The 15531-nt window shown below is 51.9% G+C and overlaps 3 protein-coding genes across 3 annotated transcripts; 2 read left to right on the plus strand and 1 right to left on the minus strand.

The window, feature by feature from the left end:
* Nucleotides 1–1371: 1371 nt before the first annotated feature.
* Nucleotides 1372–8395, plus strand: GLOTRDRAFT_113006 (Metallo-dependent phosphatase; the record flags this gene model as incomplete). Its single annotated transcript, XM_007862579.1, has 22 exons — nt 1372–1557; nt 1610–1657; nt 5573–5890; nt 5945–6110; nt 6165–6285; nt 6339–6473; nt 6521–6542; nt 6597–6679; nt 6734–6787; nt 6849–6991; nt 7043–7049; nt 7108–7211; nt 7260–7328; nt 7388–7397; nt 7453–7484; nt 7537–7574; nt 7631–7690; nt 7745–7813; nt 7866–7891; nt 7941–8101; nt 8165–8193; nt 8249–8395. The coding sequence occupies 22 exons, from the start codon at nt 1372–1374 to the stop codon at nt 8393–8395; spliced, it is 2028 nt and encodes a 675-aa protein (XP_007860770.1).
* On the minus strand, nt 7656–9909 carry GLOTRDRAFT_67866 (peptidyl-Lys metalloendopeptidase). Its single transcript, XM_007862580.1, has 10 exons — nt 9772–9909; nt 9547–9722; nt 9401–9485; nt 9052–9343; nt 8747–8993; nt 8165–8691; nt 7941–8101; nt 7866–7891; nt 7745–7813; nt 7656–7690 (listed from the first exon to the last, which is right to left on the minus strand). The coding sequence occupies exons 1-6, from the start codon at nt 9851–9853 to the stop codon at nt 8521–8523; spliced, it is 1053 nt and encodes a 350-aa protein (XP_007860771.1). The 5' UTR covers nt 9854–9909; the 3' UTR covers nt 7656–7690; nt 7745–7813; nt 7866–7891; nt 7941–8101; nt 8165–8520.
* Nucleotides 9910–11530: 1621 nt separating this feature from the next.
* Nucleotides 11531–12256, plus strand: GLOTRDRAFT_67869 (uncharacterized protein; the record flags this gene model as incomplete). The annotated part of the gene is made up of 1 exon (XM_007862581.1): nt 11531–12256. One exon carries the CDS (start codon nt 11531–11533, stop codon nt 12254–12256), a length of 726 nt encoding a protein of 241 aa, XP_007860772.1.
* Between the last annotated feature and the right edge of the window lie 3275 nt (nt 12257–15531).

Genomic DNA, 15531 nt, shown 5'->3' on the forward strand with positions numbered 1-15531 from the left:
GTCCGATTAGCGGAAGATGGCATAGGCCTCCCTGCATCTTCAAGTTATCCGTGGCCGTGCCCAGTTGCATGGGATACGGCAGCGACCAAATCCTGTCGCCATCCTGCGTCGAAGCTTGACGCGTACGACGCTGCTCGACAAGCTCTTCATCATACCCCCTCCTGTATACACACGACCTCCACTTGCCCCCCACCCCGGGGTCGACCACCGTATCCTTTCTCCGGATCTTACCCGTTGTCGGCCCTGCACGACATCGCACTGCTCTGTACTATAGTCATCAGCCTCGCCTTGTCGTCTGCACTTTTCTTTCTGCTTTGGGACCATGGGTTCCTCTTCTCTCCAGCATCTTATCATGGCCCGATTCTAGTCATACGCCATACTTTTAGTGATCGCTGTTGTTCTGTTCTCATGTATCTGCATCTCAGTTATTTACGGTGTATATAATGTATTTGACGTCTGCCTCACCTGACTAATAAACCGCCGAGCTTCATTCCCTGCTCGGTGAATTGGGCGCCAAGGAGCGTGCAGGACAGCACCTCGTTCGGCGTATGATCCAAGGACTCAAGGAGCGCATCGAGGACAGTGCGGGATAATCAGTTGTCTGGAGAGCACGCATGTCATCCCTTCCGATCAGCTGACAGGTGTAAGAGAATATATTGCAAGAGGTAGAACAGGAACGTCGACTCTCGAGATGTAGCAAGCAAAGGAGCAGTACCACAGCAGAAGAGATCGCCACAAGAACATGCCTAAAGCCCACCGAGCAGTTAACATTGCCCGCCCATGGACGCGACGCGTTGTATTAGCAGAGAGGGAAAGCATGCGATCCGTAAGTTGCACACCAGGAGGACAGTGCAGGTGGTTATATAGTGGCACGGGTCCAGACCGGATTCCATGACGTACCCGCGGTCCAGGCCGTGCCACACTGTTGATCGCAAGTGAGTAGTGCTCCCCGCACTCGTCCAATCGAGGCTGTGGCAGTTGGTCTGCATATCGCTCATGTTCATGCAATGCTGATGGCAGCAGAAAATATCAACGTCTTCGATAGGACAACCCTGCAATTGCTCTTCCTGGTTCACCGACGCAGTCGCAGCATCTGATATACCCGCCCACGTGCCTGCCGCCTGAGCAACAGGACTGCTATACTTATCGGCATCTCACCGACAATGTTTCTGCATCTTCTGATCCCCCTGGTCTAAGAATGAGGACGCACGTTCATTCGTCGGGCGCGCTGCGCGGTGCTCACGACAGGAAAGGCCGGACAGACGGCAGAAGCATGTGCGTTAGGGATCGTGCATATATTTCTGCAGTTTCTATGCATCACGTCCGAGGTCAAGTTTCTCTCCAGGAGTGTCCTGCATTTTGCGCGCGAAGATGTTGGGCACCGTGGTGGGCGTCGTGGGCCTCCTGAGCGTAACGGCGGTGGCGCAGAGCACGGACATCCAACCGTCGACCTATACGGTCCCGGGTGCCTTCCCCACGTCTTTATATTCTAGCTACTACAATAATCCGACTGCCACCTCAGCGCAGGCTCAGCCGGTGATATCTGACCCCGTCACTGTAAGCACTTGTCTTCCTCATAACACCCTATCTGCTGATAGTGATCATTCAGCACGAGATCTACTCATTCTCGCTCACCGATCCGAATAACATCCCACAAGTAATTATGACGCCTATTTTCTTCTCATCCCAACCCATTGAAGCCTCGTCTTCTAGAATGACACAGCGGATCCACACCCATTGCCTTCCCCGGCGCCTCCTTCGCTCCTTCTCGCGCACGCGATGACCCAGCTCGAGTCCATCGCCGCGAACCCCTTGCTGAATAGCACCTGCGCACGTTGCCAAGCTGGATTGGAGGTCGCTAAATTCATCGCGCTGACCAACCCGCAGGTGGGACCCGAGTTCGCGGTCGCCGCGTGCGAGCACTTCAATTTCAGTACGACATGCGCGCAGACGTATGGGATGTACGCCCTTGGCTCAGTTCTCACCCAGGTTGTGGCCAATGCCGACGTGGGCGGGTATGATGGGCAGGTAGATATATCTTTGGAACAAGTCGAAAATGCGACACTAATAAATGTGGCTAGGCGCTTTGCCACAATTTCCTGAGCTTATGTCCAGCCCCATTGACAAGTCCTTTGAATCTGACGGGATGGTTCGCCAAGCCGAAGCCTGACCCACTGCCGGCGCCCAAGACCCCCAGCGGGAAGAGACTCAAGGTACTGCACATCTCGGATGCTCACCTCGACGCCCGTACGTGAATTTCGTTGTGGTGTATCGAGCATCAGTCCAAGCCTATGGTTGTACATCGCAGGGTATGCGACGCATTCCGAGGCCAACTGCACTTCCGGTCTGTGTTGCCGCGCGAATAATTTTAACCACCAGAGCCCCGATTCACCGCTGTTCCCGGCACCCCGATATGGTACATACTCTTGGTATGCGAGTCCCTTGAGAACTCAGTAATCCATAGTTTTGATCCAAGCCCAGCGATTCGCCTTTGGCATTGGTGACCGCGGCACTTGAGGCCATCCCGCCGCTTACCGGGTCGGAGAAGACTGGTTTTGCTTGGACACTATTCACAGGCGACCTAGTCAGTCATGATCCCGAATACGAGTTATCAAGGTAAGTCCTATCCTGCTATCCATCATTTGAATTGCTAACAACTTTGTCAGGACGTATGTGATGTACTACGAGGTGAGGCCGGCATAATCATCGTCGCGTCATCTTTAATCATTCGTTTCGTAGACTCTGCTGTTCAATTTATTCAAAAAGGTACTTGGATCGGGCCCGGTGTATGCCGTGCTGGGAAACCATGACTCGTACAATCAGTAAGTTCTCCTGGTCCCGCACCGACGGCGCGTTGACTATGCCAAAGAGCACAGGATGCGCCTCATGCCATAGGAGGACCGTTGGCCGACCAATTCAGCTGGTAAGTATCATTGTAGTGGTGAATTAGTGGCAGATAATTCAGAATTCTCGACAGGAACTATGATCACGTCGCCTCGCTGTGGCAATACGAGGATTGGATTCCGGAGTCCGCGGTGGAATTGGCGAGGACGCATTACGCTGGGTATATGGTGAAGCGCGCTGATGGCCTGCGGATCATTACTTTGAATACCAACCTATGTGAGTCTCTCGATGAACAATGGGCTACATCGTTCTTGACAATGGGTTTCTAGGGTATCGGTGAGATGGCTAGAAGTCCCCCAGACTAACTAACTCGATATTCACGTTGATTATGCAATAGCGCCAACTACTTCAGCTACATCAACATGACGAACCCCGACACGTCCGGCATGTTACGTTTCCTGACCGACGAGCTGCAAGATGCGGAAGACGCAGGGGACCGGGGTGAGCATATATTATCCAGCTAAGCGAGGCCGCAACGCCCACCTTCTTTCTTCTGCAGTGTGGATCATGGGTCACGTTCTCAGTGGATGGGACGGAACTAACGGGGAGCTGAACCCCACCAACCTGTGTACGTAAAGCTTTGTTATCGCGGCTGCGTCGCCTAACTTAGGCTCGGGTTATGTGCAGTCTATCAGATGTGAGGAGTCGTAGGTATCCTTGTGCTTGATCAGTGATTGATGCAGCGTTTTTTGCAAAGCGTGGATCGTTACACGCCTCATGTCATCGCGAGTGAGTGCACCCGTTCTCTGTTGCTCTGAGAAGACTTTAGCCGATGCGGATTTTGGCAGACATTTTTTGGGGTCATACGCACGAAGACGAGCTGTCGGTAAGTCGGGGGTTGTGCTGCTCCTCTGGAAACCCTTGGAGATGTTGCAGCTAGCTCTCAAGTTGACGGATGTCTAACTCCTCCTTTTTAGATTTTCTACAGTAATAATGGTACTAACATGAGCGCAGAGACTGCCCAAGTGGTGTCTTGGGTAAGCCAGTCTTGTGTAAATCGATCCCCTCACTGAGGCATGCCTTCCAAGGTCGGACCATCCATCACTCCACTAACTAACCTTAACTCTGGCTTTCGCGTGTATGAAGTGGATTCTGTCGTCAGTGTCTTCTCTGTGAAACCACTTAGGTACCCTCATTCATGCTTGTTGCCGTAGACCTTCGACGTCCTGGATGCATACACCTGGAGAAGCGATGTCAACAGCTACCCTAAATTGGATAACCAAACCGAAGCTGGACCTACTTATGTCTTCGAGTACAGCACACGTGAGGCGTATGGCACAAATATCACCGGCTGGGGTCCGAACGATCCCTTGAATGCAACTTGGTGGCATCTGGTGACTGAAGGTACGGGTCCGTGCTTCAGTTTCTCCCGATGTTCTAACGTGCTCTGGCGATACCAGAAATGGAGGCCAATCCTTCGCTGGTTTCGGTACGTCCACGATCATATTCTTATAAAGCCATTTATGCTGAAACCGAGATACAGGACGTGTGGAATACTTATCAGGGTAAAGGTTCTGTTCGCAGCCCTTCTTGCACGGGAGAATGTATCTCTGCGAGGATATGTTATATCAGGAGCGGATCTTCTAGCATTGCTCTGCAGAATTGTCCTGCTGGTTATGGGTCTGTCCAGTGATTGTCATGGCCAGTATTGCAGACCCAGATGTGGACTAAATAGGAACATATTGAGAGCTCTAAATAACTGTGGAGCATGACTTTCTATGGTCCGGGATCTACGGACAATGTGTGCTTTAGCACTCAGGACGCTTTCGTGCGTTACCTTGAATTGCCCAATGTAAAGGTTGCGGTCTCCGGACAATAAACTCCGATTTTGTTTTTCTTCTAGAAAAAGGTTTGCGGACCGCGGTATATATTCCTGGAGGGCCGACCTCGTCCGCGCCCGCATTCTCTCACAGCGATGTTCATATTCGCTGCATGGGTTAAATACAAGTGCGCATGTACGTTCTTGGTTCTACTCCTCATATATTGCTGCCTAGCCAGAATCCGCCAGATGATCCATTCTGGGGACTCCTTCCACGACTGCGAAAGTTTCTCCTCCAAAATCTGCGGTACACCTGAAGGTGTACGTAGCCCTATTCGGACTTAATAAGACTATAAATTCTCACTGTATCTTGCCCTCACGCCGACGCACGTTCACTGCAATGCATGCAAGTACTGGTCTTCTCGAGGTATGGCTGGGATGCCGAGTCCCGTCATGGACCAGGCTGCCGTAACCACCCTCAAAGGATATAAACAACGCACTTCATGAGAAGGCAGAGTGCTGCCCCGGAACTGAGCAGCAAATGGCATTGATGACCCTCCTTCGTAGTCTTGTAGGCGTCTCCCTGGTCTTGACAGCAGCTAATGCGGCTTCGCAGAGTTACGTCGGACTTATCCAGCCTTCGACGTATGCGCCTCCAGGAGCCTTTCCGACTTCGCTCTATTCGAGCTATTATAACGTGCCCACGGCCACTGTATCCCAGGTTCAGCCTGTAATTTCAGATCCTGTCACGGTACAGCTCAGTCTCCGCCGGTGATATTTGTTGAGAACGACCTAATCATTCCACCGTTAGCATGAGATATATCCTTTCAACCTGACGGATCCCAACACCATTCCAAATGTATGGTTTTATCTATCTGATATCATTGATATTCACGCCTATGCCCCAAGAATGACACAGTAGACCCTCACCTGCTTCCTCCACCGGCTACATCCTCGGCTCTTGTCACACATGCAATCGCTCAACTCGCCTCCATAGCTGCTAATCCTGTCTTCGGGGATAACACTTGCGCAAGATGTCAAGCAGGACTTGAAGTAGCCAAGTTCGCTGTTTTGGCAGCTCCGGAAATCGGGCCTGATTTGGCCGTCGCCGCTTGCCAATATTTTGACTTTGACTCGGAATGCCAACTGACATACATGTTGAACAACCTGGGAGGAGTCGTTACGCAGCTCCTAGCCTTCGCTGATGTTGGAGGTTATGACGGGCAGGTAAAGTCGGAGCCAATGAAACTGATTGACTGGTCGATCTAAGCTGGTATGCAGGCTATATGCGCCAATTTCCTCGGCTCGTGCGACATGCCACTGACAACACCTCTAAATTCGACCGAGTGGTTCGCTAAGCCCAAGCCCGACCCTCTCCCTACCCCTAGGCAGCCTACCGGCGAGAGACTCAAGGTCTTGCATATCTCAGACGCGCATATCGACCCTCGTAAGAGTTTTTGTGCGGCGGGTAACACGTGATTCAATTGACAGTATGATCCAGGATATACCACAGGCGCCGAGTCTAATTGCAGCGACTATCTTTGCTGCCGTCCTAACGTGTACAGCAATGACGGCCCTGGTACTATAACCGTTCCTGCGCCCCGTTACGGTGCATACTACTGGTACGGTTGCCGTCTGAGACCAATCTCATGCAGTGAACTCTACCATGCTTTAGCGACTCCCCTTATGCCCTAATTACGGCTGCTTTGGAGTCAATCCCTGTGCTAGCTGGAACCCAGGAGACTGGCTTCGACTGGACCATTTTCACTGGAGACTTGGTCAGCCATGATCCTGATTATCAGTTGCAAAGGTCTGTTTCCCGAGACCTCGGAAATTGAAGACTGACAGGTCAATCAGGTCTTACATTATGTACACCGAAGTAAACATCTACCATCTGTCCCTCAATACCGCTTTACGAAATTTTCGGTCTTAGACTGTTCTATACGACCTGTTCAAGCGGCTCCTGGGTTCCGGTCCTGTCTATCCGTCACTTGGAAACCACGATACACACAATGAGTGAGTCCTATGCAAGGACTCCTGCGCCGTTCTCTGATACAAGAGCAATTTCAGAGCGCAAGATGCCCCTTACTCACTCGGTGGATACCTTGCCGAACAGTTTAGCTGGTAAACCGGCCACTCCATCAGTCTACTGCGTCACTCAATACTTGTCTGATCACATACACAGGAATTATGATCACGTCTCCTCGCTCTGGGAGTATGAAGGATGGATCAATGAAACTGTTGCTAACTATGCTCGGACGCATTATGCTGCATACATGGTCAGACGCACTGATGGTCTACGTATTATCACCCTCAATACCGACTTCTGTAAGGCGCTCGCCCGTCTAGTGCCCTTTCACTGCTGACAGATTCCCGCAGGGTATCGGTAAGGGTATCGAGATTCTCAAATCTTCGTAAGAATTGAGGCGGGCACGACCTTGTAGCGCTAACTACTTCAATTACATCAACATGACAAACCCGGACCCCTATGGAATGCTGAGATTTGTCACTGACGAGCTGCAAGACGCTGAAGACGCAGGAGACAGGGGTAGGTTGCTGTCCCAGTAGGCATGTCCAAACTCACCGATTCTGATAGTCTGGATCATCGGACATGTCTTACCGGGATGGGATGGCACGAACGCGTTGTACAACCCCACAGATCTTTGTACGCTTGGTCTATAAGGTTCAGCAACGTCTCTGAGTACTGACCTACGTTCATTCTAGTCTACCAGATGTAAGTCCACCATCCTCACGAGATTCCACCCTCTGCTTACCTTAGGCTGACTTAGCATCGACCGCTATTCGCCGCACGTTATCGCAAGTGAGTGCACCACTTCTCTCTGCAGTTGTTTTTCAGAACTTCCCAATATCAGACGTATTCTTCGGGCACTCACACGAGGATGAGTTATCGGTAAGTGCTCTGAACTAAGGTGCGTTCCGACCCTGGATAATATGACGTGGCATCAGATCTACTATACAAATAATGGTACAAATATGAGTGCAGCAACAGCTCTCACCCCCACATGGGTGAGAGACCTACTACGTCTTTCGTCATATATATGCCTGTAGCTGTTTGTGCAGGTATGCCCGTCAATCACACCACTCACCAACCTCAACTCCGGGTTCCGTATCTACGAAGTGGATTCTGGAGTGAGTACTGCTTAGATTGGCCCGCTTCGACTTGACCTGAACACTGCTATAGACTTTCGACATCCTGGATGCTCATACGTAAGTGCCAATAATTGCCGAGCCTCGCCCTATTGAGACCCTTATCCAGTTATTGGGCGGACGTCAATACATTCGCCGAGCTCGATAACCAGACGGAATATGGTCCGGCTTATCGTTATGAATACAACACCCGTGAAACTTATGGCGCCAACATAACATGGGGTCTCAATGATCCGCTCAACGCAACTTGGTGGCACCTCGTTACAGAAGGTACGTCTTTGCTCTAGATCTCCCCATTATCTCGTTGTGGAGAATGATGTGGCCCGCAATAAGCAATGGAGGCTGAGCCGTCTCTGGTATCGGTAAGTAACATATTTCGCTCCACCTGCAGATTCTCGCTCTTATTTCCCTGTGCAGACCTTCAACACCTACGAGGGAAAGAGCTCCGTTCGCACTCAACCCTGCACCGGTGAATGTGCGACCGCCAAGATTTGCTACATGCGAAGCGGTTCTGCTAGTTTGGCTGCTCAGAACTGTCCATCTGGATACGGGTCTGTGCAGTAGTGGATTGCTGCGTCTCATCATATGGAAGTTGAAGGATGTCTCGGGTGTGTTGTCTGGTTAATGTGCATGCAGAGGCGGACCCTTGTTCCATTTGATCTTACTTTCTATAACAATGCAATGTACAGTTAAGACAGAGAGGGGTTGTTCTCTGCGAAGTATTCGTGAGAATCAGCGTTCATGATTGCCTCGCTGGGGTCGCTCTTCGCCAGCGACTTGGCCGAAGACTGGCCATAAACATAATCCTGGGTGCCGCCGTTTTGGGTGAAGTGGGATGACTCGTGAACGAGGGTTCCGCCCTGCGGGACAGAGTTATCAGTTGTGCATATCTGCAGTCGGTAAGTATGTACTAACCTTCGAATCTGTACCCGTAACAGGGGCATCCCAGAAAGCGCCGCAAAGAGTTATGTAGCCGAAGTCGTCGGGATAGACGTACGCGTAGGTGCCTGAGTCAGTGCAGGTGCAGTCGTAAGTGAAGGAAGAGTAGTCATTGCCGTTCAAGTTGTTGAAGTGGGTCTGGACCGTGGAGTGACGAGAGGAAGTGTAGGTGCCGAACCAGGTGGTGTACCGGGTGGTAGACGAGGTGTGGGACTTCAGGTAGCTAATACACGACGCTTTATCAGCAGCTGTCGTTATACTAGAAATGTAAACAGGCGTACGAGAGTGCATTGGCAACGTATGTCTGAGCGGCAGGGGCAGCGGAGACGAGAGCGCTCTTCTGAGAAGATGAGCAACCGTTGTAGCTTTCCCTCTTGCCGAACCTCGAGGCCGGCGTAGGGCTGACGCGAGCCTTGACGAGCTTGCCAGACAAAGACAGCGTGTGCACATCCTCATGGTTGGCGTACAGAACGTCGCCGACGACACCGTCGTCATCGACATGGTAGAACACGTTGCGAGCTTCGAATGAGTAACGACCTTCACCCGGGGTCGTAAAGTTGTACGCAGACGAGACTAAGGGGTATTCCGGTGAGATTTGAGGTACATAAAGCTGATGAATGATCGACGTACTATCGTGCTCGACTTCGATAGACTTCCCGGCTTCAAGTACGGTGTATGCGCCGAGCTCGGCGGCCTTCGCAGGAACATATTTGGCCTGAGAGTGTACAATCCAAAGTCAATGGAAGACGGGAGGAGCGACTCTCGTAATTACTAACTTTAACTCCGATGAACTGAGGGGTCTCCCCTGCTTCGGTGGTGATCCTGAACGTGTCCGTCGGGATCCTGGACAGCGGGCTGTAGGGGTCGTTAAGGAGCTTGAGCGTCTCGTCACCGGTGTTGGTGATGGTCGCGGTGACTTTCAAATTGTCCACGCCATCGACGGTGTCGGGACCTACCAAGAGTCAATGGGGGCACCAAGCAAACATACAGATGTTGCCTACCAGAAACCTTGACCGAGATGTCGCGCAAGGCGGAGGCGGAGAGCGTGCCAAAGGCGACAGCCAGGAGGGCCGAGGATAACATGGTCTGGTTGCGCAACTGCTAAGCCTTTAACCCCGAGACTGTAGCCACGGCTGCTCGGTCGACTCTGACTGTAGGCCGCCTTTATACCCAGATTCAAGAAGGGCGGGCCCGGCAACGGTACGACATCATTGACCATGCTGGTAGAATAAAGATAAGATTCGTTCCACAGGGTATGAGCATGGCGTGATGCGCCAAGGTCTTCGAGAAGGCAGCACAGGCAACAGAGGAGAGCTCACGTTCGCGTCATGTTTTCCCGATGGAGACCGGACGCCGGTTCGTCGCTCGTGTTCCATGTCAAGTTACAAAGGCGACGGTATGGTACCAGCAAGGCCAAGAGATCCTCGCGAGAATGATAGTCGGGATTCGGTGGCGCAGAATCAGACTCCATCATGTCCAGCAGAGGCCGGTGACGATCGAGGCCGTGAGCTGTGCTGGTTGATAGTCATGAGCATCCGCGTCATCCGGGCATACTTGCATGAAAATTAAGCTATTCGCATCAAATCTGAGGCAAGCGCACATGACAATGCAGTATGTACGTTGCAGTCAAGATAACGGGACGGGCCTTGACATATCGTGCGCAATGGAAGACAACAGGCAAGGACAGAAAACACGGAGGGATGGAGGAATCGACCGCATGCTGCGTGGCCTACAGCCGTTCAGGAGGTCTGGAGTGATTACTTATGATGAGTCCAAGATGAGTCGCTGCTAGCGTCTCCTATGCAAGGATTGAAGTCGAAGCAGTGAGAGCGTCACTGACGGTCGACGCCACTCAGCCGGAAACAAAAGACGCGAAGAGCAGAGCAAGGATGAGTGGTATAAATCCGGCAAAGGGAAGGTCTACGTTGTGAGGTCTATTTATATAGGAAGGACGATGAGTACCCTACCAGTCGTACAAGTGGGTCCTTTGCCAATGCTATCGAGCAAGCTTTGTGTCGACGCGATCGCGCGAAGGCGGCGCCGGCGAAGTGGTCATCGTTCAATAGGCAGGGTTACGCACAACAGGAGAGCCGTCTGACAGATCTTAGGAAACAAATGACAAACTTCGAATGGCCGTGGATACTCAAGCTGAAAACAAAACAAACAGATAGATGTATCTGCCAGAGGAGTGACTGTCCCGCGTAGTGCTCAGAGATCTAGACCTGTTCATCGACAGTCCTCCCAGACTCCTTCCACGATCAAGTCCTTCCCCGACCTATCTTCATCTTTGCAAGTGGCGCTAGGCAGCAAATGCAAGAACGAGTATTGCTGGATGCTGGAACAAGCACTCCTCGCTTTCAGTCTGAACTGGGCGGCTGACAGTCCGTGTCTGCATAGGTGCTGGGGCTGAGCTCAACTGCCAAGTCCTCGTTGCGTACCGCTCTTTTCCCATCTGGACGAGTTCCGCTACAGATCATGTCGACTTCCAGGAGCTCAGCCGGCTTAGGACTGGACTTGGGAGATGGATCCGATACCGGCGGAACGGTGTTGTCAGGCGCTATTGCTCCTTCGACCACTTCGTCTCACGCAACAAGTACCAGGTCCAGTACCGTGCGCTTTCGCGCGAACGAAGGGAACCCACACAAGAAAAATGGGACTAATACTGCGTTATGCGCCGAGGCCATTCAAGACGCAGGTGCCCTGGGTATGCGCTCTATGCGTAGTATGCGAGGACTTCTACTTGCCGAAGTTGGCGCCTCTATGGTCGAATTCAATACTCCGAACAGCGGATCTGGATTTAGGGAAGGGCTACGTATCGCACCCGAAGTCCTCACACCGGGGGGCGGCACCAGAGTACAACGGAGTCGACATCTGTCCTTGAACGAGGGAAGGCTTACCAGACAACCCACTCTGCTTAGTGTCGGCTGTTCTCCCGCAACGAATGCTGCCGAGCTTAAGTATCTCTTGGGGAATTCTAATACAAAGCTGAAGGCCAAGGCGAAATTAGGACCATCTCCTGGATCTGCTTCTACTCTCGGTTCTACTAGTGATGGTCCTAAAATCTACCTGGAACAAGCTAAAGCGCGGGCAAGAGTGGAACTTGACATCATTCTCAGCAACGATACCTGCGTTCAGGGAGGGGTATTGAAGGGACAGGTCAATTTATGCATCAGGAAACGGTCCAAGAAAGAGGCCCCTATTCTTCTCTCGGATGTGAAACTCAGGATCGTCGGCTTCGAGTGTATCCAGAATCGTGACGGAAGACATATCTTCTATCAATATGCTGTTGCGTTGAACGCTGTCGCTCCTGCTTTATCACCGATATATGTGTCCGGGCCAGATACGGAAGGCTACATGGAAGCGAAAGAGGGGCTTCATCGAGTGCCATTTGCCGTGACACTGCCTATAGAAAGTGAATATGGATCTCCTAAAGGTGTCCTTACCCTTCCATCCGGCGTGGCCGTACGTTACATAGTCATGAGGTAAGCTCCAGGACTTTTGCTTTCAGTACTTACTTACTCGCCCGACTTTTTCATCAGCTCAGCGAGAGTCAAGGACACGAAATCTGGGAAGCAATCAATTGCACACTTCTACAGGCAGTGCGAAATATGGCCAAGGCTGGACCCGTCTGCGATCCTGCTCTCTGCGCCTCGGCCTATACAGAGCACGATAGCAGCGCCTCTTTTCATGGGGGGCTCCGGTCGTGTGAAACTGAATGCAGTTTTGCATCGTCTCCATTGGGTGTCGGGTCAGCGCTGCTATGCAACCATTAATATTTCCAATAATTCCAAGAAGACCATTCGAAGTGTGACCTTGGCTCTTATTCGGACCACGACGATCTTCAAGCCTAACCCTGCTCTGGATGCGAACCCTAGATATTCGGACCCTGATGCATGTCAGACGTCCACAATCCGAAAGGAGGTGGCCACATCCACGCTCGAAATGGGACAGCAGAGCTCGAAAGGACACGCTAGCGCGAAAGGGTGGTGGACTGGCGTGGGACCAAATACTCACCTCGAATTTCAGCACTTTATACAGATACCTGTGAGTGAGTGTTGTGATCTTAGCCGCCAACCGTTGCTCACCGAAAGGCAAGCCTGATGCAGTAACGGTCATGCGCGGCCGACTCCTCGAAGTGGAGTATACATTGCGCGTGAGCGCTTCAGCCGGTTCGCTCACGTCGGATATCCAGGTCATTGTGCCCCTGCGCATAGTCAACTTCATGTCCATCGATCCACCACCAAGTTCCTATGCGCCGTCTAACATTTCCGACTCCAGCGCGGTATCACGTCGATCGAGTGGCGTCGCGCAGCTCGTTCCCGACCTTGGAAAGGGAGTGATAGATTACTCGTTCTACGCAGAGAGTAATTCTGAAGCCGATCGCAACGTTCCCAGGGACACCGCGACACAACACGACGACCCCTCCAGCGCGACTATGTCTGATTCTTCGGGCCCATCCCGCCTTCAGAACCCTCATTCCTTGATCAGCACCCGTAGCAATACGGAAGACGGAATTGGAGAAGAGCAAGAAATGCCTGAAGGTGAACTGGATGGTCCAGAATCCCTCATGGACCAAGTGGAGGCAGAGCTGGGGAACATGCGGCTATTCCATGCCAGCCTGGGCGACAACGACGACGACGAGATGGTACGATCAGTGGTTGGATCAGCCAGGCTGGATGTCAACGATAATGGCGTATTCGATCCCGTGCCTTTCAGTCTTACGCCACAGCTTACTCTGGGTTTACCGCCAGAGCCCGTACGCTTCTATCACCGACGTGAGCCCACCGAAGGAGGCCAAGTCGATATGGCTGATACGCAGGGAGAGCATGTGCACGCTGTGTCGCGAACTCGGAGCAAGACCGTCTCAGAGATACCTCGGCCAGCATACGGAGCTAGAAATCCGTCATCATTTGCTGAACAGGTCCAGGTTAAACTTCTGTCCACAAGACTAGCTGAATCTGCTGACATGTCCATGTCTTCGAGAGCCGGTTCCACCTCGACGAACCTATCGCGGGATCCCACTATCGAACCGCCGGCCGATACCCACAACCATGAAGAAGATCAGTCTGATGCAATGCGATCGCATGCGCGTGAGGACATCACCCATTTACGACGGTGTCTTCCTGCCTCTCAGCACGGTGTGGGTCATCATACACACTACGCTAGCGAGGAAGCCCTCGCCGGTCGCGCTAGCCTAGGTAAAGGGGCAGCCGTTTCCGCGTCGCAATCTAGTCCAGCATTGACGGTGCCTCGACCTGTAGCCCGCGACAAGCCTAATGGTGACTGCGTAGGCCGGCCAACTGCATTCAGAGCGACTGCTGGTACCAAGGGCGGATCATCCGTGCGCGCTAGGATCGCCGAGCTAGAGCGAAGAACCAACGGGCTCCATCAGGCCTGATGATCCACATGCATCTCTTCTGTACATGTATACTGAGAGGGAAGATATTAGACAGGATTCAGGTACTAGAGGTAGCGTGCTGAATGGTTGTTCGTCCGCACATGTGTCATTGTACAGTTACAGTGGCCGCAAAAAATATCCGGACACCGGCATTTGAGGATGGAAATTTTCTTCGGCGGGAAGGACTGCGACTCCTGTAAAGCTGAATGCGGGTTTATTAAAGGGTCAGAGGGTTTCTGTAACGCACATACCGGAAGGGGGCATATACAGCCTAATAAGGGAGATATGGGTGAATCAAGACATGGTCAGTGGAACACTCTGAAGAATCCTGGATACCAGCATGACAAGATGGGTGCTAGTTGAAACTATGCCTGCAATGCATAGTCTAATAGTCTACCTGAATGCTGCTGTAGCTATCAGGTCAAAGGGTATCCTGGTTGCTTCACAATAAATTCCCCAAAAATATTCCATAAAACCAGCAGTTGTAGTTTTCTGTATTCAGGCAAGCCAGCATCGAGTCCCCTTGGCCCCAGCTGATGTGATTTAATATCTCTCACGAGTGTGGATGACAATGGCTGGGTCATTGACTGCTCCCAGGGCCAATAAAGGCAGATTCACATTTTCACCCCTGAAATGATACATGTTTTCTATGAATTTTAGGGGATGCTAGTCATGCCCCACCCAGGATCCCTGGCTTGTATTCAGACCTTTTGATCATGGTATTCCAGCAGTAATATTGGATTGACTAGAAATTGTCTGGATCATGTTCTGTATACTGATCTTTCGAGGCCAAGGTCATGATGACCTGCCATTATGCATAAGTACCAGATATGGGAGTTATACACCGCATTAGGGTGCACACCAGGGAGTGCGAGAGGAGGTCTACAGAACCCCTTATGAGCTTCACTTGAGACCAAGGTCTTCCCTCTGTACAGAATTTTCTTACCAGAGACCGCTGTCCGGATACTTTTTGCGGCCACTGTATTGCATTTGCCATTCCCCCGGGGTCCGGGCCGTGACGCGACGCGTCGCGTCGCGTATTCACGGTCACGGGGTTTGCCGCCGTGCCACCTCATTCAGGGGCTATTCCAACCCCTAGTCGACTGCTAAATTCACTAAGTAGTCCTCGCCATCTTACCCGTTCTTCACCGGAGATTTCGTATTGGATCATGACAGACCGAGGTCCTCGACGGTCTGCAAGACTACAGACAGTCAAAACCCGTACACAAGGAACGTCTTCTCGATCTTCCGAGCCTCCTGTCAGGAAGCGTCGCAAAGCGCAGGACACTCATGACCAGATCGTCAATGCGGAAGCTAGGCAATCTATCTTAACGAAGGGAAGGAAGAAGAAGGGTCGTCTCTG

The sequence above is a fragment of the Gloeophyllum trabeum genome, assembly GCF_000344685.1.
Source record: "Gloeophyllum trabeum ATCC 11539 unplaced genomic scaffold GLOTRscaffold_00001, whole genome shotgun sequence".
Lineage (NCBI taxonomy): Eukaryota > Fungi > Basidiomycota > Agaricomycetes > Gloeophyllales > Gloeophyllaceae > Gloeophyllum > Gloeophyllum trabeum.